Below are 21,752 nucleotides of genomic sequence, written 5' to 3'. Positions count from 1 at the left end.
TTTCAAATTCAGAAAAAAATTTAAAAACTGTTGAAAGAACATGGTATAATTTTAGATTTTAAATTTTTTTCTTTATTCCTTTTACATTTTTTTAAAAAGCAAGCAAGATCATGTAGTTTAACAGCACCACATCTTGCTGTTTTGCTTACTGTCTTGCCCATATAATACAAGGAGGGTGTCACTCCTTCTCCCAGTGTGTCCCTGGGTCACTGCCCAGCTCCCTGGTGTCCTTGAGGTCTCTCCACTTCCTGTCCCCAGGGTTTGGGCACTGTCATGGTTGTGCATGGCCTCAGAGCCATGGGCAGAGGGCACAGCAGGCAGGGTCTAGAGGACAAGAGGAGGACAGGAACCCTGACATTGTCCCAGAGGTGAGACGGGTGGGGTGGGGAAGAAGCCGGCTCCCTCAGCTTCCAGCCTCGGCCCTAGTGGCCACCACAGTCCAGCCCTTGGCCATGTGGGGCTGAGAGGCCCTTATGGTATAGATCAGGAGCCCACCTTCCTGTACCCAGAATGCACCTCTGGAGTAGGCAGAGGTGCTGTCCCCGTTGTGCCTTCAGGGCCATGTGACGTAGTTGAGCCAGACACATAGATTCCAGCCCTGCCTCCATTCCATTCCAGCTGGGTGACTTCAGGTCGGTTACTTCACTTCTTTGAGCCTCACTTTCTCTACCTGTAAAATGGGGATTGGGATTCCCGATTCTTAGGCTACTGCCACGTACGTTACTTGTGAGGATAAATGATGTTCAGTAGGATGACCATAAGAAGGTACTGGGCCACACCTGGCCCATCACGAATGTCCACCTCCTCTCCTTCCCCTTTCTTCTGAGAGCCTCTCAGGATCTGCACCCACTCCAGCCTGGACCGTGGTTCCATTTTCTCAGCCAGAATGTTCTTTTCTTTACTATGTAGACTGGAGCCTGGGAGATTCATAGCTGTCTGTGGGCATTGGTGTTCTGTGCCTCGAGGACATTACATGTCACAGTGATCCAGAGGTGGCCGTGGAGTCAGTGCCCCTGGACTCAGCCCCTCCTCCCCTGCCCACCAGGTCCTTGACCTCACAAGTTTCTTAACTTCTCTGGTCTAAGATTCCTCCTCCATTAGATGCAAGAATAGTAGAATCTACCTGGTCTTTGCATAGGAAACAAAACCATTCTAAGAATTTTAAGCAAAACCAAAATGTAATACATGAAAATTACATGCTTTCAAAATCACCTGGAGGTCAGAATCTGGGTCTTCAGAACAGTGACAAGCCACTCCTCACCCCATCAGGAGGCCATTCCTGGAACCACAGAGCTCACACCCGCAACCCAGGGACAGAAAACTTCTGTGACTTCAGTCACAATTGCTTCTCATGTCCCCACTCCCGGGGAGCAGAGCCTGGGCACTGAGTGCCACAGAGAACTTCCTCCTTGTTAGCAGAACACAGCCTGAGCCCCAAGAAGCTGGCCTCTTCCTCCTCCCCCTACCCCCCCACGTCAGTCTACCTCATGTCTCACTGATGGAACCCGACCTGTATGCAGAACCCCAGGGAATGTTAGAAAAGTAGCTCTCTGATTTCCAGCTTTGCAGTAGGAAGTCACACTAGAAAGAGATGGCCACAGATGCTAAGGGCCGTCAGTCCTAACCAACACACAACCCGGGAGGTGTGTTCACCCAACATATTAAGAAGCTTGACTTAGTGCTTAGCACATAGGACTCACTCAGTAAATGTCAGCTGCCATTCTTATGCTTATAATGGAGCTACAGACACCAGTGAGCACTGCCTGGCCCTGCCCACAAGCTCTGGCGGAGAAGCCACTTCAGGAATGCCTTGGTCTGTGTGGCGCTGTCCACGGTGCTGAGTCTCCCGCTGGACCCAGGCTGGCTGCCTTGTTATTAACCAGCTCACACAGAGAGCCCTGCGGCAAGGGGGAAGCCCAGGCCTCTCACCCAGGCTTAGGCTTGGGAAGACATCTGGGGGCTTGTGATGGAAGGCTGGCCTCAACCCTAGGAAATGGGTCGCAATGCAATAGCTAACATTTGTGGTGCTCACAGTTTACCCAGCCAGTCTCCACGCACTCTCTCCTTTAAGCCTCAAAATCACCTGGGATAGGCAGAACAGACATCATGATATCCATGTTGTAGAAGAGAAGACTGAGAACCAGGAGGTTAAGTGGCAACTAGTAAATAATAGAACCAGATTTGTATCCAATCTCCTGACCCAAAATTGTGCTGCCTCCCTCCTCTCCAAGCTGTGATCTGGGGACAGAGATTTGGAAACCAGGTATGTGCTAGGGGTAGGCAAAAACTCAGGACTCAGGTACTCTCCACACACTCCACAAATGTGTGCAGATCACCCACATTTATTCCTTTCCATACTTGAATACGGGTCTGGATAAAGAGCCATGTTTCTGTCTCTCCTTGAGGCCTCTGTGCTCCCATGCTGGTCTCCGTGGGAAAACCATGGGAAGCTTAAGAAAAAACACGGTCCTTGCTGTCAAAGACCCCACAGGTTATTAGGGAACTGGCTGCATGGGGAAAATGAGAGTGAGTCATACCAGGAATTGGCAGCAAAAACCAAGTATGTAAAGAAGGAGGTGGAGACAAGGGGCTGGTGCCAAGAAGTGGCGAGGTTGGTGGCCTCTGCAATAATGGCAGAAATGCCAGAGCTGGGAGATCCCAGTGAAGAGCTGGACACCACAGTCAGCTCCCTCGGACCCAGAGCCAGTGCGGGGGATGGAAAGCGAGGGGAGCAAAAGAACCAGTCTCCTGGCCTGCCCCACTGCAGCAGGGCTCAAGGGCACCAGGATGCCATTGTTTATGCCCACATCTCCCCATCCTTCCCTGTGTCCCCGCTTTCAGTGCTGGGCATCAAACCCAGGGCCTTGTGCACACCAGGCAGGTCCTCCACCACTGAGCTACATCCCTGACCCCACCTTCTCACCTTATACAGAGAGTCAGTGAATTTGGGGGGGGGGTCTTTATAAACTCCTATATAGATGCACATAACCATTGAAATCTTAGGCTGGTGGTCCTCAGTCTTGGCTGCACCCAAGAACTGACTGAGGGGTCTCACTCTTAATGTCTGAGAGGGGTGAGTATCAGCTGATTCAGTGCCCCTGCCAGACTGAGGGGTCATAACAGCCCTGAGCACAGGGGTCCAGAAAAGTCAAGTTCTCACCCCCAATACACCCTTCCCCAGCCTTAGGCAGGTCTCTGAGCTGCTGAGAATTCATTTTCTTCATATGTGAAGTTGGGCAGAGCTTGGCTGTGGAGCTTGGGGTCGGTTTGGAGCAAGGAAAGGGCTCACTGATACTTAGAGGATTCATGACCATCAATAAGGCAGGTGTGGGAGGCCATGAACCAGAACCTCTCAGGCCAGTACAGCTCCCAGCAGCCACAGGGAGTGTAAGCTGACGTCCTGGAGTTGAGGGGAAGGGGGAGCAGATCCAGAGAAGAGGAGGAGGCAGGGGGTGCCCTGGCCAGGAACTCCTGCTTGTGGAAGTCCAGAACCACGGGAGATACTCCTTCTCATTGTTAACAAACAGATGACACTTCGTGGAGGATACTGAGAGGGCCAGATGGTCGGGGGGTGGAGCTCACCAGGCCCTGGGCAGTGCTGGGAGAAGAAGCCTAATGGCCCTAGGTCCAGTCTGGATCCCTGGCTGGGCCCACCATGCTCCCACTGCGTGAAAGGTTGGGAAGGCTGTGCCCCTGAACCAGGCCTCAAGCCAGCTCTTCCCCTTCCTCTGCCCTCACCCAGCACTGCCTTGCAGCAGAGGCTCCAGGCTCCAGGGGGACAGCAAAGCTGCCTGGGTTTGAGGGTCAACTCCACCACTTACTAGCACTATGACTTTGGCCTAGTTGTGTAACCTTGTGGGCCTTAATTTTCTCCTTCATCTTGGGATAATTCTAGTGCCCTAGGATATTTATGATGATTAAGTGAAGTCATTTTTAAATGGAAAACGTGTAGTCCACAGTGAATGCTCAGTAAAGTCTTCACTATTGATAAAACCAGTCCCTCCGCAGGGCCCTCCAAACTCTGGAGCCATCCTGGAGACTTGAGTCCTTGGCTTTCAGATGTCCAGATGATCTGGAAGGAGAAGGAGAGGGCAAAGTGTTGGCCTCTAGCTAGTTAGAACATCAGTTGGAGAAACCAGGCAAGGCCTGGAAGCCTGGTATCCAGGGCCAACGGGCTGGGGAGTCAGAAAAACAATGCAAGTTCTTCTTAAAGCCTTCCCCCAATTGCAAGGAAAGCTTAGCCCAAGCCCAGAGCTACAGAGCGTCCAGCTTTGGGCACGAGAGTCCAAGTGGTGCAGAAATGGGAAAGAGGAAGGCCACATGCTCTGTCATCTGATGAGATTTGCAGCTCTGGAGGAGACCTAAGGATCCTGACTCACCAACCAGCTTCAGCCTCATCCCCTGCCCCTCCTAGGCCCCAAAGCAAGACTGACATTTGCTTTTTGGGCCCAGAAAGAACAGAGACAATGGCTGCCTGGTGGCTACAGTTTGAGAGACAGCAGACTGTCTATCCCATCTCCACAGCTGTCCTCCTACCTGCCCCAGAAGAGAGTGGGTGGGAGGAAGGAGCCTAGGGATCATCCAGTCACCAACATCTCACAAATACGCTGATGACGGTGACGAAGGCCCTGGCTAATCTTGTGCACTTGTGTATTTCTCAAGCATTGTTCAGAGGACTTTATATGAATTATCTTATTTCCTCTCCGTGTTAACCCTGGGAGACAGTATTATTATCACTCTCACTTTCCAGATCTGGGATCTGAAGTTCAGGGAGATGAAATAACTCTCCATGGTCATACAGCTAGCAAGGGTGGGTGTAGGATTGAAGTCCACACAGTCTGGCTTCAGACAGCCCAAGTCTCCCCATTGCTTCTCCCAAAAGCCTTTGTCCCCTGTTGTGAAGATGATACCCAAAGAGAGACATTCTCTGACCCCGCCACTTCAGGCCATGTTGGTGCCCCGTCTTGTGTACCTGAAGCACCCTCGGGTTTCTGGTTTTCTTTTTCCTGTGCTCTTAGCTCTTCCTTCAGGAAGAAGGCAGGTCTGGGGATGGCGCAGGGTACAGAGGAAGGCTGGGTGCTGCTCGGGGTTTCCATGGTAACAGCTTCCCTCATTACCATCTCTGCCTGCTGCCTGAGAGAGCTAAAAGGGGTAGTGAGGTGGGAGAGGGTGAAATCCTCTTTTCCTCTCCCTCCCTCACCTGCCCTGTAGCCTGGTGGCCAGGCTGGACTGAAACCCTGCACCCCACCAACTTGCTGGACTGACTCCCTCCATCCCAGCTTAGAGGCTGACACCTTGTAGCTGACAGCCCTCCCAGGCAGAATGGTAGTCTGGGCCAACATCCATCCTCTCCCCTCTCCCTCTCCTAAGGGCTCTGAACTCCCTGAGGAGGACTTCATAGGTCTACACAGATCCTGGCAAGAGTAGATACTCAATAAGTTCTTGTTGAACAGATCGATGATGGACTGACAGATGGACAGACAGACAGATGGACAGGCAAACCAGTGACCCATCCTACACATCCTACACAAATGCTATGCTCCATCTCCCGTCTGTCTTTACAAACGTGGGTCTATCTGTCCACCCCCCCACACTGCACAGTGCTCACACCTGCACCTTCACATCTCAGCTTGGAGATCACTTCGCCAAAATTCAAAACTTTTGCTCTTCAAAAGACCTCATCAGGAAATGAAAAGACAAGTAGCCGACTGGAAGGAACAGTTTGCAAAACTTGCATCTGCTAAAGAGTGGGCTTCTGAGCACCAACAGCAGAAAGAGGTTCTCTGGAATGAAGCTGCCCAATAAGGGCTTCCTGGGTCCTTAAGTCTGGTGGTCTCTTCACCACATTTGTTCTTTTACAGCAACCCCACAGCTGAGTGGCACTTCCAGTCCTGACTTGGACCTTTCCAGGGAAAACCGACAGGTAGGGAAAGTCTCTCCACAAGTTGCACCACCAGCTGCCTTGGCGCGGGCTCCCCCTGGTGTCCACTGGCGGGACTGTAGTTTACTGCTGGAGCTGATGTAGCCAGGCTCAGACGACTGCTTCAAGGCGCCTGTTCCCAGGAAGCGCCCTGATGCTATATTCTGATGCTTGGGAAGAAGGCTTACCACTTAGAGTGCACATGTTCAATGCAAAATTTTATAAGTTTCCATTTGGCTAACCATGTTAGTGAGTTCATCAGCGACCTGGGGTAGAGACAATAAGACCCGGTGCAGCCTCCGCTGCTCCCTTAGAAGAGAGGAGCAAAAAGTGGGGTAACTTAGAAAGATGGGCAGCAGGAGACTCCCTGTTCTTGTTAGATGCCAATCCAAAAAGTAGGAATGCAAGAAGTTTTCTTGTTGTCCTCCCTTTACCAGGACTAATCTCATTGTACCCTCCATCTCTATTTTTGTGAGTGAGCCCAAGGACACCCAGGTTCCCAGGCCACCTTCCTTCCCTCTCCATCCCCACCTCCCTGTCCTCCCCAACTCCCCAGATCATTGCACTGTGCCCCCGGAAATCCACATCCGCTTCTCATTTGGCAAGTCTCTGTGGACTGCTCCTGTGTCCCGGGCATCGTTCTGATACATCTCAACCCCCTGGCTCCTCTGGACAGCCCTGTGAAGTGGGCATCAGCAGCTCTCACCATCCCCATTTGACGGATGAATTAAGTGAGGCATGGGGAACTTGAGTACCTTGATCAAGGTCCCCAGTGAGCAAGTGTGAGAGCTGAGATCAGTGTGGTTGGGCCCTAAAGCACAGACGCCCCAGCTCCTCTGCCTCTTCACTTTCTTTGAAACCTCAACTCCCCTGAACCAGCCTCTCACGGAGCAGCTGTGTCTCCCCCCAACACCGCTGCCAAAGGGTGGAGAGACTTCGTTATTACTTCTCTGCAACTCTTCTTCCTCTATTCCCCTAATGCTCCTGTCTTGGAACTGTGGGGGTCAGCCTAGGTATACCACTGACCCACTTCACTATGGTCATCGACTGCTGCCCTGGTCACTGGCCCCCGCCTTGAGCCCCTCTCTTCCCTCTGCGTCTCTCCTTCTGTGATCCAGGCCCTTGCTCCTGAGAGACATCTGGATGCTGGTAGCCTCTGTTGCGCAATTGTGTCTCCTTTCTCTACTGAGCTGCACACTCGGCATCCATCTGCCCGTTCCACGTCTCCCCAGCATGAGACCCTGACCACCCACCCGCCCTCGGCTCTCCCTGCCCTGCTATTCTCGTCTTTTCTATCAATGACTGCAACTCCATTTTTCCAGGCTTCGGCTAGAAACCTTAGATATCTTTGATTCCTCTCATTCCCTCAAATTCTCCATCCAGTGTTCCAGCACATCTTCAGGCTCCAGGTTCCGTGTATCTGACCCTTCCCACCACCTCCGCTGCCCCAGCCCAGCCCAGGCTGCTGTTTTCTGCCTGGACCCTGACTGCCCTCTCTGTGTCTCTGTTGGGACCTCCCTGCCCTCTCTGTTCTCAGCCAAAGTGATCCCTTTAAAACCTAGGTTACTTTCATGCCATTCCTCGGCTCAACGCCACCTCCATCCGTCTCCCCTGTCCATCCACAGGTCTGTCTGTCTTCCCTCAACTCCCTGGGCCAGCTCTCACCCAGGGCCTTCGTCTCTGCCTGATATGGGCTTCCCCACACCCTTTCTGTCCTCCAGACCTCGGTCAAGTGCCACCACCCTCTAGCCAGGCCTTCACTGACCCCTCCCTGCCCATTCCTCCCCACTAGACTCCTACAAGGAAGGGCTTTTTATCTCTTGGGTTCACTGTGTATCACCAGCCTCAGGTCTGGCACAAAGCAGTTGCTCATCAAGTATTTGAAGGAAGGAATGAGGAGGCTTCTCCTCTTGAATGGGAATAATGAGGCTCCAGGGGAAGGGGGGGCCTGGAGCCAAAATAAAAGCTCCTGACAGTGCAGAGCAGTCCTGCAGATTGGTTCAGGCAATGATCGGGTGCCTCCGGTTTCGCCCACTCTTTTCCACACTCTTATCCATGGCTGGAAAGTACGGATGCCTGTGACCACCCCTCTGCATTTGAGTCTTACCAAGATGCCCAGCCTCTCTGGATGGGCTGTGGACCCGGGTAGGTGCTGATCGCCCCGGTTCCCAGGCATGTTTGTAAGATATAGGGACCTTTCCCAAGTCACTCTTCTGTGTTGGGCACACTGCATCCTTCAGGCCCAGATACTGGATCAGAGAATTGCAAAGGATAGAGGTGATCGACAGCAAGCCCCATCTGCTTGGGCATCCTGTGAACACATGGTTTGTTTTCCAACTTGAACTTTTCCACTCTGGGGTCTGAGCTTGCCTTTGTGACATACATCACTTTCTATATAAGCAGAGCTTCACCGGGGAGTGATAAGGAGACCTCTTGGGATTTGCATTTCACAACTCTTTTTCTTAAGGGATCAAGCGGATACACAATAACTCCCCCAGGGCCCTTGAGCTATTCTGTCATCTGGGTGGGAGGCAGCAGCTAGCTAACAGGACAAGGCCTGTGCCATCTTATGGGCTGGACTTCCTGCCTGCCCAGCATTTCCAGGCTTGGAACTGGTCCCTGGCTCTGATGTGCCCCAGGCCTAGCGTGTCCAGTGTACTCAGGGACCATGACCCCAGTTCCCCCAACATGCCCTGTGTCTTGCAGAGTGAGCCACAGTCTTTGTGTGTGAAGGGAAGACCCCTGTGCTGCCCAGGGAGCCGACCAGGATGTCCACCCCAATGGAGCCCCTGAGCAGCCATGAGAGGATACGCAACATGACATACAGCGAGTGCTTCCAGTCTCGGAGCACCGTCCTCCAGGGGCAGCCGTTTGGGGGGATCCCCACTGTGCTGTTCCTCAACATCATCTTGTGGATGGTGAGTCTGGGTGCTAGGGGGGTGCACCATGAGGTGGCCGCTGGCCTGGGCTGTTGAACTGAGGATACAGCAGGGGCCCCCGTTGTCCAATGGATGCTAGCCAGGGATGCGGGCTACCTGGATGTCATCCTACCTGGGGTGGCTCAGACGGGAGAACCTCAGGGGAGAATGCAACAGAGCAGGCAGAATTCCTGGAGTTATCGTCAATGCTTCGTTGTCCAAAGTCCATCTGGTGGCCACCCCTTGGGCCTTGCTTCCTTCCCTTGCTGAGGACTTTACCACTGTTCTCCACACACTACCAACTTTTAGCACCCACTCCATTTCAGGAAGCTGCAGGGTACTAGGAATGTGGGGTTCACAGGGCTCCATCCCTGACAGAACTCACCATCTGGTGGGGGAGCATCCTGGGGACTTCAGGGATAGGAATGCAGGGGACTGCCCAGGGGAAGGGTCCCCTTATTGCTTTTCCGGTCCTGTAGCTCGTCCTCGTGGTTTATTCCTTCCTCCGGAAGGCTGCGTGGGACTATGGGCGCCTGGCTCTGCTGATCCACAATGACAGGTGAGGAGGGCTGGGGTCACAGTGGGTGAGCTCCTTGCGCCCTTGGGAGGGAATGTGCTGTGGAAACCAAGATGCAGCTGTCCCCTGGGCTGGCGCTGCACCAGGTGGTCCTGTCACCCCTCCCCTGCCCCTGTTCTGCCCCTCCTTGCAGGAAGGGGACTTGGTGGGCCGCCATCTCTGGGCACAGGGCCACGTTTTTCTCTGGTCTCAGACTGTCATGCGGCTAATTCCCAAGATGCATGGTGCCCCTGGCCACAGGGGTGATGCGGTCTGTACCCAGAGATCATGTTTGAAGCGTGCCTTCTCCTGGCCAGCAGCCCACAGCCCAGGGAGAGGAGAAGAAGCAGAATAGATGTCTGAGGCTTGTTTCTCAATTCCATATTCCTGTCACCCTTTCTGACTGGCAGCCTGACCTCGCTGATCTATGGGGAGCAGAGTGAGAAGTCATCTCCCTCAGAGATTTCCTTGGAGATGGAGCGCAGGGACAAGGTGAGTGCTGAGAGACAGCTGGCGGCAAAGATCCTAACCCTGGGCAGGTGGTCACAGTAAGGGCAGGAGGGAGCAGGACTGGGCAGAGGATTGCAGCCAGCCGGACTCCACTACTCCGCAGTGTAACCTTGGCCAATTCCTCAGCCTTCCCAGACCCTCCAGAAAGTGGAGATACGGACCACGCCTTTCCCCAGGGTGCCAAGAAGTCTCAGCCTATTATAATACCTTAGATTTTTAAAATGAATTTTTCTTCTTTTCTCAAACCTCTCTTCTCCCTGCCCTTCTCCCCACCCCCAAGGACTCACCTTCCATGTCACGTAGAAGATTCTAGCAGTCAGGAGGCGGCTCCTGCAGTCCCCCCTTTCCCCAGGGATCCCATGTTCTCCTTCCTTTCCTTCCTGTGGAACCAGTCCACCACCTGAACGTGTCCGTTCTTCCAGCCAGGTGCTAGAGAGCACCTGCAGTGCGCCAGCCCCTGATCTAGGAATGGGGAGCCAGCAGGGAACACCACAGACCATATCCCACCTCTGGCACGTCCTTCCAGGCTGCAGAGACACCCAGCCAGATGCATGTGGGGAGGGAATGGGTGTGCGGCGGAAATGCCTGGAACCATCTGGCAGCCATAGGAGGGAGCTGTGTTGCAGCTGGCAGCCATCTTGGTCTTGGGCAGAAGGCAACATTTGAGGGGAGACCTGGTCAGTGGGAGGGAGCCCAGAGGACTTCTGGTGCCCTTCACAGCTCCAGCTGCCTGTGTCCCCCAGCCCACCTCAGCTGGCCTCCTCGCCACCACCCACAACCCCGCCCATGGGGCATTTACCCTCTCTTTCCTCCTGAGCCCCAAGGCTACAGTGGTCCTCTGCACCGAGTCCAATAGCCTTTCCTTATCTTACCCCACGTCAGAGTGCCCGGCCTGACAGGCTCCTTCCTCCTTCCTCCTTCTGATTGCTTCTGTGATGTCATGCTTTGGGGGTTTCTTCTCCCTCTGTCTCCTTTGCAGGCTCCTCCTCCACACCTGGAGTCCCCCCAGCTGATCCCAAACCTCCTCCTTCTCACCCTCTCCTGAGCAATGACAGCTTCCTTGGCTGTCGCCACACTGAGACCTCTAAGTTCTATCTCCATCTAATTCTGTCTCCCGATGGACTTGAAAATGGCCCCGCCTGGATACTGTCCAGGCATTTCGAATTCAGTTTGCCCAAAACATTCCACAGTAAGACTCCGCCCACCAGTTCCTAGTCTCTGTCCGAGATCCTCCCCGTCATCTGCCTCTCTCACTCCCCCCCCCTCCCCGGGGCCCCTGCTGTGATCCATTTGCCCACCCTGTTCGGTTGCTTTTACCTTCCAGTGTTTTTCTCCATCCCTCCAGCTGGCCCCACCCAGACTTCAACCAGTCTCTCTTTGGGTGGCTAGAGCAGCTCTAACCACCCTTAGGTCCTACTTCCCCCTACTCATCCATTTCCCACCTGCATCCTAGACATCCCCATGAAGGGGGACATGGAATGCCCTGTGTGACTCCTCAGCATTGTCCTGATGCTCTGGCAGTAAGTTGCAGGTGCCTTGGCCTGGCCTGGTGGTTTGGTCTCTTTCCCCACTGTCCAGCCTGTCTCTCTTCTCAACACCCCCACCCCCAGCTAATCGGTCACCTTTTAAACCTCAAGAGAGCGTCCTCCCTCCCATGCTCTCCCCTCGCCCTTTCCCAGGTGGCTGTTCTTTGTCACCCCATCCTTTGTTTAGATTTCAGCCCAGGCACAAACCCCCAGGGACCCAGACCTTTTGATGTATGCACATAGAAAATGCAGGTTTTCTTTAACTTCCGTAACTCTGTCTAGCATGACCGGCTTCTGCACCAGCAAGAAGTCTTGAATGTCTGCCTGCCCCAGTGAGATCAGGCAGGAGCTTGGCCTTGCTTCCCACCAGGCCCCAAATCCAATCCAGGCAGCTGCACGATTCACCTCAGATACAGGACTGTTGCTTGTGCTAAGCCAGATGGCAGAACCATATTCCTGCCCCGATCACCCCTGCAAAAGATCAGGCCCTCTACTTGCCTGGATCTGCCCCATTCAAACTATGAAGCCTCAGATAAGTTACTTCATTTCTTGGAGGCCTCAAGGTGGAGCGAGGACATTAACACCTGCCTTACAAGGTGTTAATACCTTTAGACGCATCATTTTTTTTTTTACTTTGTTGTTCTTACAATGACCAAAGGATTATTATTATTTTTTAAATATCTGAGATGGTAAGCCATGATGGCAGCAGTGCAGAGGAGAGCAATTCAATTAAACCAGGAGAGAGGGGGGAGCCTCTGGGTGGTTTATGCCTTCAGAGGGATAAGGGGGAGCATGTGTGTGCACGCGTGTGTGCAGATGTGCACGCGCACATAAACATACTGGAGAGACAGATGTATCCACCCCCTACACAATTTCAAGGGCACATCGGACACTCTTCTCACACATCCTCTGTCTTTTCACGGACAATCTGTCTGTTCTCTGTGTATGACAGTTCATGTCCTTGGAGGTGCCTTGGATACACCTGTGCACCTGTTGTGGAAGAGGCAGAAACACCCTTTCCTTCCCGGGAAGGTGTGTTCTCAACTGTTGGTGCAATGAGGGCCACATCTTGCTTCCAGGGTGGGCAGTGGACAAGGACTCTCCATGTGGGGGGAGGGGTGCCTGAACCTCCCAGCCCACATTTTATCTACCAGTCACCCCCTCTCTGGGGACATTTACTATTACTGCTGTGCCCCTTTCATTGTCCTGACTCATATCAGGGTATCTGTCCTTATTTTGGCTCCTCAGAATAATGGCTGGGAAAATGGTGTCCCTGCAGTGGACACCCCCATGATTGGCCAGGCAACCTGACACGGGGAGAGGACCCGGAAGGTGGCCTTATGTGAGGGAGCAGAGGATTTTCTTCTGTTTCTATTTCTTTTGCCTGCCCTTGTTGCTTCCTTTTGGGAAAATCCCCTTCCAGAAGACTGTCCATCTGATATCACTGGTTACCAGTGACCAGTCCTGCTCCCTCACAAGTTGAAGTTTAACATTAGAGAAGCAGGCCGAGGCAGGCATAGGAAGCAGGGTTTACTTAAAAAGGGAGTAACATAGACTTCTCTCTGGAGGGAGAAAGGGGCCATGGTTGGTATCCTGGTATCCCAAGAAGTGAGGGGTTTTTGCCCTTTTTTGTATGTCTCAGGCTTCCTTTGTTCTCCTGCTCTCTCCCCCTTATCTCTCTCCTTCCTGCATATGTGAGTAGGCCCAAGAGAGCTCAGGTGGGGTGGCCAAAAGGTGAGAAGCAGGTGAATGGGGGAAGGGCCCGATGGAGCAGCCCAGGACCCATTAATTAACTACTTTTATAACTCCAGGGAGGGAGGGACAATTCCTGGGGCAGGTTACCTTAGCAACAGGTTGGAGCAGGGGCAAGGTATCTTGGTAAGGGTGGAGGAAGGGCTCTGAAGGCATTTCAGTCCCTCAGAGGGCAGTCTGCAACTTCCCAGACCCACTCCAATTGTCCTCCTTGATCCAGCCTGACTCGATCTACCTGTCTATACTGACTGCCCGCCTAAAATCTGGCTTCACCTCCAGTGGGCCTGCCTGGCCACCTAAATGGGCCCATGAAGGGTTGTCGCCTTGTCTGAAGCTTTGATGAGCCCCTGGGATCCCAGAGGGAAACATGGCCCCTGGAGGGCCGTCTTCCAGAAGGAAGCAAGGAAGGACAGACGGAAAGCTGCAGATGAACTCCTAAGAGGCCCTTCTCCCCTCAATCCTGGGCCCTCCTTTCAAGTCCCGTTCCTGTATCAGGATGACAGGGGTGTCCACTCGCTTCTGGGTAGACATTTCCCTCAGCAGTCACCCCTAATTCCCTGGAGGGAGGGGGCCCTTACTGGACACAGCTGCGCCTGCCCAGGATCACCCATGGCTGCCTGGGCCCTGGGCAGACGGGCAGGGGCCTGGCTCCTCTCACTGTTCTCTTCTCTCCTTTCCCCAGGGCTTCTGCTCCTGGCTCTTCAACAGCTTGACCATGAAGTAAGTGCCTAGCTCGGAGCCTGGGACAGCCCTGCCTTGGGGGTGGGAGGGTGGAGATGTGGATTAGCCCCCCTGGCGGGATGCCAGGCCTGAGCTCTGTCCCCCAACCCACCCCAGCTCCTGCCTCCCCAGATCAGGCGGAGGTCACTTTACCTGGTTACAACTGATGAATGGGAATGGACATAGCCCACTGTCTATGTCAGCTGAGTCCTCAGGAAGGACCTTGTATAAGAGCTGAGCCATGATTCCCATGCATGTAAAATGATTCTATGAACCCCATGCCAGGAGACCCTTTCCACATGCTATTTGCCTGTTTCCTGTGCACGCCATGCATCAATTTTATCAAGAGGAAGCAAACACACTGAGAGAAGGGTGGACAGACTTCCTCCCTCTGTGCCCTCGAGACATCTGCTTTCTTGATTCCCCACACCAGCCGGGCACTTCAGCCGAGCAGTTGCTGACCAGAACTCTATTCCCTTGGTGCCTGTATAAGCATGCACAGGCATACAACCCCCCACCCCAGGCAGGCCGGTGTGCACACAGCCCCGCCTGATTGTGCTCAGAGCCCTGCAGAATCCTGACTCTACGAATATCTCCTCTCGTCCGTCCTGCCCAGCCTGTCCTTCAAACCCCTATTCCAGGGTACTTCCTTGCCTGGTGACACCTGCTTTAGGACACAGCTTTGCTGTTCCTGGCGGCCACAGGCACTGGGGCTTCTCTGCAGAGGCTGGCATGACTCTTCCTTCCTCCCAGCATGGTTAGCCTCTCAGGGTTTGCTGTCACAAGACCCCAGCCCCAGGAGCCACCAGGGCACTTCTGTTTCTTCAGACCTAAAAGGCCCTTGGGGTGCACAGGGAACCCCAACTGGACCTAGGACCCCCAGCCCCACTGCTGGGGACTCCCCCATGGCCTTGGCCTGCAGCGTTCCTTCCTCATCGGTCATAGTCCCAGGGAAGCAAGGCAGCTCCTTTGTGAGCGGGTCAAACACCAGCCTCTCTACTTGTAGCTACCTGTGGGTGAGTAGGGGGAGACTTTAACACTGGCTCCCCTCTCTCTCTCTCTCTCTCTCCCTCCCGCCGCCCACTCTCTGGTTTTGCTTGGTTAATTTGTTAACCATGCACAAGCCAACATAAGTAAGTTATCATTAAGAGGAACATGAAAGTCTACCTGCAGTCTTCCCCAGAAGTAACCCCTGTCAACAGTTTCATATTACCTTTTACGTGAATTTACTGTTTTTTTTTTAATTTTTAAGATAACTTACAATGTGTATCAGTCCATTTCTAGTTACTCTGATGAAATACTTGAGGCTAGATAATTCGGTAGAGAAAAGAGGTCTATTGTGCTTAATGGTCTGGAGTTCCAGGGCACGGTGCCAGCACCAACTTGGCTTATGGTGAATGTCACCTGCCAAAACAAGATTCCACTGCAAGACAGGAAGCCAGAGAGCAATTCAGGAGTCAGGTTCAGACCCTCTTTCTTTCTCTCTTTCATTTTTAAATTTTTTATTTATTTGTTTAGTGGTGCTGAGCATCCAACTCGGGGCCTCCTGTATGCTAACCACGTGCCCTACCACTGAGCCACACGCCCTGCCCTAAGCTCAGGCTCTTACAACAACTCACTCTTGCAAGAACTAACCTCAGGGCCCCACAGAACTACCTTCTGAAAGCAGGGCCCCCAAAATGACCCAAGGGGACCTCCCATTAGGTCCTGTGTCTTAAAGGTCCCACCACCCATTAATATTGCCACAGCGGAGAACAAGCATGTCACCCAGGACCCCTTGGGGGACAAATCATATCCAAACCATGGCAGTGTGTATGGACATTTGGAGCTCATTTCCCTCGCTCGAGGCCATGTAGGCTGGTTCTAGGTTCCTGAGCTTAGTAAATTTGTGACTGAGAGGTCAGGCTTGATGGCAAAATGCCCAGTCCCTTGCATGGATCAGAGGGAAGGTCCACCCATGCTGACCACATCCTCTGGTGTGGGAGAAAAGGAACCCCTGGAGGTGGCCTGAGGCTGACTTCCTGGATTTTCCCCACTGCCCACTGACATGTCACAGGGTGAGACAGTGTCCGTGTTGTGGGGAAGCAGGATACAGGCAAAACCTAACAGACACCACGTGGTGGGTGTCTCTGCGACTCTGTGGTGTGCGTGAGTGTGGAATGAAAGACTGAGTCACCCAGCTGTTGCCCATCTGCATGTGTGTGTGTACCCGGACCTGCGGGTTAGTGGGGAGGCCAGTGCGTACAGCTGAGTGTGTGCTTCCCCCATTCCCGCCCTACCACGAGCTCCTATCAGAGAGACCCCTCCACAGGGGACACCTCTCTCCTATCGTGGTAGGAAGGGGGAGCATTGCACCTGCATCCCATAGCAAACAGTGTCATAGATGACAGTGAAAGTATTCACTGAGCAGAGGCAGGTCAGCCAGAGTTCCGGGGCACAGAGCCCGTGCAGTCTACCTGGAGAAACAAGGTGAATGAGACTCTTTCCTCATTCATAATGGAGAGGCTATAATTTGCCATGCAAAAGGGGTATTTGGGGAAAAGAGGTTGAAATCTAACTGTGGGGCTCAAAAAGTGAAGTTTTGTGCTGGGTCTTGAAGGATGGGAAGAAGTGAGTAGAGGGCACATCAGAAATAAAGGTGCAGTGTCACACGCCTATAATCCCAGTGGCTCAGAAGGCTGAGGCAGGAGGACTGCAGGTTCAAGGCCAGCCTCAGTAATTTAGCAAGACTATAAGCAACCTAGTGAAATCATGTCTCAAAATAAAAAATAAATAAATAAAAAGGGCTGGGAATGTGATTCAGTGGTTGAGCACACTTGGGTTCAATCCCTGGTACCAAAAAATAAATAAAGGACTCTGTGAGCAAAGGATTGGGGCAGAGATACATAGGGAGTGTCTGGAAATGGTAAATCTTTTGGTGGGATACAGGAAGAGGGCGAGGAGAAGGTCGTACCAGAAGGATCAGCTGGGATTGTGACTGCCATACCAAGAAGCTTGGGCCTTGATCTAGTTGCAGTAGAGACCCAGTTACTGTTTTTGAGCTGGAAATCCAAGATGAGATCTGTAGGGGAGTATATTTAGGGTTTAAAATGCCCAAAGTCAAGGCGAGCAGCTAAGGAGGCTATTCCAGTGGTCCAGGAAGGATGTGATGGTGGCCCCATCACATCCTTCACTGGTGACCAGTGAAACAATGACAGAGAGGACAGGTAGGAGGGAGGTGGTAGGGCTGCAGTCGATTGGTGAGGAAGGGTCGGGGAGAGAAATTGAGGTCTGACTTCCGGGGAGGTCAGTAACATTGTAGGCAAGAGAGGAAACAGTGTCCAGAGCAAGCCCGTGAATGCACCAGCAGGCTTTTGAAAAAGAACGGGGCCAAGGCTCAGGGTTTGGACTTGGAAGACAGATGTCATAGCCAGGAGCCAATGGGTTACCCAGGAAGGTGAGATCAGCAAAGGCCAAGAGAGAGCCTGATGAGACAGGAGGAGGAAGGGGCGTCCTACAGCCTGGGATCACTGGAGTCCAGCCAGGACGAGGCTCCAGGGCAGGTGTGGCCAGCAACCTCCAGTGTACAGAGCCTGGGAGGAATGAGACCTGCAGCAAGGACATTGGCCTGGGTGACTGAGTCTCCACTGGGAGGGCACTTTGGGACCTCTCCGAGGGGAAGAGACAGAGAACAAAGCTCACCTTGTTCAAGAGGTGAGTGAGGAGGGAACGGAGGTGTTGAGGGAACTAGAGGGGAGGCCGGGCAGGGCGTGGATGCTTGAGGAGCCGTTTGGCTTATTTTTAGAGGAAGCAGTGTGCCCTTGAGCCTGGTTGTAGGTAAAGGGAAGATGTGCGTGTGTAGGTGTAGAGAAAGTGGGATGGCAAAGGGAAAGAGAAGGGCCATGGAGACAGCAAGTCTCCAGAAAGGAGAGAGAGGAAGAGACGGGAGCAGAGAAGGAGAACTCATGGTGCATGGTAGCAAGGGCAAGTGTCACAGTGGGTGGCACTTTAAAGAATGGGCCCAGTGGCGAGGGCAGGAACTCCTGGCCCTCTGCTCTCCACCTGGAGACTCTCTCAGACCTCCCACTCCTCACAATTTTCTGTGGAAAGACCAAATCCCCGGCCTGCAGCAAGACACCTGCTGTGCCACCCCCCCGCCCCCCGCGCCCAGCCTTCCCATGGTCCTCAGCCACCCATTCCTGGGGCTTAATCCTCCAGTTTAGCAGAAGGAAGTGTTTTATTTTTATTTTTATTTTTATTTTTTTAATATTTATTTATTTTTTAGTTTTTGGCAGACACAACATCTTTGTTTGTATGTGGTGCTGAGGATCGAACCCGGCTGCACGCATGCCAGGCAAGCGCGCTACCGCTTGAGCCACATCCCCAGCCCAGAAGGAAGTGTTTTAGCTGCTAAGAATAAATAATTTTTTTTTTAAATCAGGAGCTCTAAATAATTCCATAAATGGAATGATTGAAAATGTTCTTTTCATCATAATGTTTAAAAATAAATCTGAACTCTGGACTGGATGCTAGATGCTTCGTACAAACCACATGTCTGACAGAGAGGCCAGGGTGGGAGTCCAGGGTGCATGCACCCATGGAGTGGGGGGGCCCAGAGGGCGCTGGGCACAAACGAGAGCTCTGTAAATGGAGGCCACTGTTGCCATTATGTAAACAGACGGGAAAGGCTTACAATAGAATGTGAAGCTGAAGAGCAGTTCATCAGATGCTCTGACCATAAGCAGTCTGTTTGGGTTGCTAAGGACACAGTACCGCAGACTGAGCAAGTCAGGAAGGAAAGAGATTCACTCTGCCTCCTAGTTCTGGTCCAAGGTCAGAGGACAAGGGACTGCATCTGGTGATGGCCTTCCTGCTGGAAAGAATCCCAAGGCTACACAGGGAGTCACATGGCAGGGAGCAGGTGTGCTCGTGTGTGTCTGCGTGTGTGTGGGTGCGCGCACGCGTTGTGGTCTCTTTACTTACAAAGCCACCAGGATCCAACCATGGTTCTCCACCCTGATGGCCTTATTTAATCTTTATCACTTCCACCTTTGAACACCGTAGCAGGGTTAAGCTTCATCCTCTTACCATCTCACCACGGGGACGAGTTTGCAAGGGGCCAGACCCTGTTCAAACCATCACAGTCACCAGGGAAAACTAGCACAACAGGAAACCGAAGGAAATTAACCAAAATCCTGAATAGTCACTGTTTTAGGTTTGATGAGACTGTTGGCAAATTATTTTTTTTACTATTTCCCAAAGTTACGATGAGCATGTGTTGCTTTTATGTTTTTTAACCGAAGCATAACACACACACACAAGCACACACACACAAATGCACAAAAATTAAATATACAGCTCATTATACAGTGCAGTGCCTATGCCACCAGGACCACCCTGATCCAGAATCAGAACACCCAGAAGTCCCCCTCCTGCTCCTTTCCAATCCCCTATCTCCTCCCTCCTCTCTGAGGGTCGCTGGTATTCTGACTTCCAACTGTATAGTTTAGTATTACCCTTTTTTGAACTTAATATATTAAATCATACAGTAGCTGTTGTTTGTAGGTGGTGTCTTTCACTCAGCGTTGTGTCTGTGAGGTTCAGCTACGAGTGATTCATTTTTAACAGTATATAGTATTTCATTGTGTGTGTGTAACAATTCTTGTGTCCATCCACCTCTGATAGACATTTAAGATGTTTCTAGTTGGGGATGTCACAAATGTCACACATCTGTGATATTCTTACACATGTCTTTGGAGCACATGTCATGTGTTTCTGTTGGGTATAAACCTAGGAGTGGAACCGTAGGATCCCAGGTTGTGCGTGTATAGAATTTCCATAGATAAGGCCGACCCCTCTCCCGAGTGGTTGGGCCAGTGCATACGCCGTGCGTGTAGCCAGCTCCCAACACCCCACCCTCTTCCGCGCTTGGCCTTGTCCAGCTTCCTCCCTCTGGCCAGCCTGGGAGTGCGGCGTGTCATCGCGTTGTGGTATTCCATTTTAATTTAAAGAATTAAAACACACAGCTTTTTAGGGCTGGGGCTGTGACTCAGTGGTAGAGCACTTGCCTCCCGTGTGTGAGCAACTGGGTTCGATTCTAAGCACCACATATAAATAAATGAATAAAATAAAAGTCAAGCAACATCTGATAAATCCATAAATAAACAGATTTTTAAACCAGGGTGTATCCCCCTACATCAGTGTCTCTCTGGTGCTTTGTCGGGGCGGCACCAGAGCGAGCACTCACGGTATTTAATAAGTGACGAGGGGATGACGGGCTTGGACTGAGGAGCACTTCAGGGTCTTCAGTGCACATCTGCCACAGGGCCCCTCTCTCTGTAAAACCCAGTGACATGCACTTAGGGACACCAGATGCCTTGAGGAGAAGGTCAGTGTTCCCCCAGGAAAAGAAAAAGGGGGCTGTTGGAAGTGTAGGTGAGGGGCAGAGGCTTGCCTCGCGTGCACAAGGCCCTGGGTGGGACCCTGCGGGAAAGGAGGGGTGGGGAGAAGGCAAGGAAAGCAAAAACCTAGGGGGAGTGGGACGGTCATCTTCCTGCGGCGCTCGCCTGAGCTGTGGCTCCTAAGGAACGCCTCCATCTGTGTCTCTTCCAGGAACCAGGATCTGATTAACAAGTGTGGGGACGACGCGCGCATCTACATGATGTTCCAGTACCACCTCATCATCTTCGTGCTCATCCTCTGCCTCCCCTCCTTGGGTGTCATTCTGCCCATCAACTACACTGGCACTGTCCTGGGTAGGCGGGGTTCAGCAGGCCCGGGGCCCTGGGCCACTAGACCCAAGGGGCAGCCTGGCAGGCGGGACTGAGACTGAGCCTTGGCGGGTAGACACCTGGATTTTAACGGTCCTCTGGAAGGTGGTTGCTGGGTGACCCTGACAAGCTGTGCTTCTGTGCTCTCCTGTGGAGACAGGAGATGGGTCCTTCTTTGTTTGAGCCAGGACCCGGCATGGAGCACGTGTGGAGGGTCAGCTGAGTCCGGAACCAAGTGTTTACCCGTGATCCCACACACCCCTACGCAGGTGTTCATGGAGGCCCTTTCAGGACATGTGACCACCTCAGAAGTCCCTGTACTCGACCCAACCCTGGGACCTCCCCCCACCCCGCAATCCTGCCCCATGGACACAGCACGGTCACCCCAGCATCTGTCTCAGAGGTTCTCTGCTCACACTCATTGTGATGGCATCAGCCTGTTGGGCTAAATAGCATCCGGAGGGAGGGCTTGGCTTCAAAGCCCTTCAAAATCTGGGCTCCCCCGGATTTGCTCCCCAGAAAATACCTTTGCTCAAGCTAACAATTTACTTAACCTTCTATTTGGCAAATCAGTCTTCCCAGGCCTCAGTTTCCTTGCTGTCTTGGGCATTGGGAGATAATGTCAAGTGCCTAGCACGGTGCCTGATACACAGCAGGGGCTCAGGGGAGAGCAGCAGCAGTTCCCTTAGAACTACAGGACAGACAGAGCTCTAGGGAGGATGAACAACCAGCTAGTGTGTAAGAGCACCTAAAATACCCAGGTGTCAACCACCTGTCCTTGGATGCCTCAGTTTTCTACCTGTTTCTCAGCCAGATGTGGACCTTGGTGTGCTGTGGCACATATGAGTGTCCACGACACCAGATCCCACCATGAGCATGAAAAGCACAACTCCTGTCTTTACAGGTTCTCCAGATTCTAAGAGCTGCTATGTGGGCAATGAGAGTATAATGCAGGATTTTTAGATACATTTTGCAAAACTTGAAGGTGTCTGAAATGACAACCTGATATGTTTAGCCAGAAGGATTTACTTTGTTCAAACGAGGCAGCATCCCATTGTTTGGGGGGCAGTTCTTGTGATTGTTGCCCGGGTTGCTGATCTC

At 52.6% G+C, this 21,752-nt stretch overlaps 1 protein-coding gene and 1 long non-coding RNA gene across 6 annotated transcripts in view; one reads left to right on the top strand and one right to left on the bottom strand.

The window, feature by feature from the left end:
• Positions 1 to 21,752, top strand: part of Tmem63c (transmembrane protein 63C) — a 66,368-nt gene that overhangs the window by 21,776 nt on the left and 22,840 nt on the right. For 3 of the 4 annotated variants that reach the window (XM_058577770.1, XM_058577769.1, XM_046440767.2), the window contains exons 3-8: positions 5,862 to 5,923; positions 8,627 to 8,838; positions 9,318 to 9,397; positions 9,805 to 9,886; positions 13,865 to 13,902; positions 20,494 to 20,636. In XM_058577770.1, coding sequence (XP_058433753.1) covers positions 8,689 to 8,838; positions 9,318 to 9,397; positions 9,805 to 9,886; positions 13,865 to 13,902; positions 20,494 to 20,636 — 493 coding nt within the window. In that variant the 5' untranslated portion in view covers positions 5,862 to 5,923; positions 8,627 to 8,688. The remainder of the gene's footprint in view (positions 1 to 5,861; positions 5,924 to 8,626; positions 8,839 to 9,317; positions 9,398 to 9,804; positions 9,887 to 13,864; positions 13,903 to 20,493; positions 20,637 to 21,752) is intronic. The other variant, XM_046440769.2, reaches the window with a different exon arrangement.
• LOC124090261 (uncharacterized) lies at positions 3,960 to 11,064 on the bottom strand. Of its 2 annotated transcripts, none has more exons than XR_006851041.2 (3): positions 10,192 to 11,063; positions 9,224 to 9,454; positions 3,960 to 4,072 (listed from the first exon to the last, which is right to left on the bottom strand). It is a non-coding gene; the product is annotated as an uncharacterized LOC124090261 (long non-coding RNA). The 2 variants fall into 2 exon arrangements; XR_009226373.1 differs by lacking the exon at positions 3,960 to 4,072 and adding an exon at positions 7,192 to 8,231 and having other exon boundaries at positions 10,192 to 11,064.

This window comes from Marmota monax, unplaced genomic scaffold (assembly GCF_021218885.2).
Source record: "Marmota monax isolate L192 unplaced genomic scaffold, Marmota_monax_Labrador192_F-V1.1 WCK01_AAM20220418_F8-fsc00017, whole genome shotgun sequence".
NCBI lineage: Eukaryota > Metazoa > Chordata > Mammalia > Rodentia > Sciuridae > Marmota > Marmota monax.
This window is presented reverse-complemented; position numbering and strand designations above follow the sequence as displayed.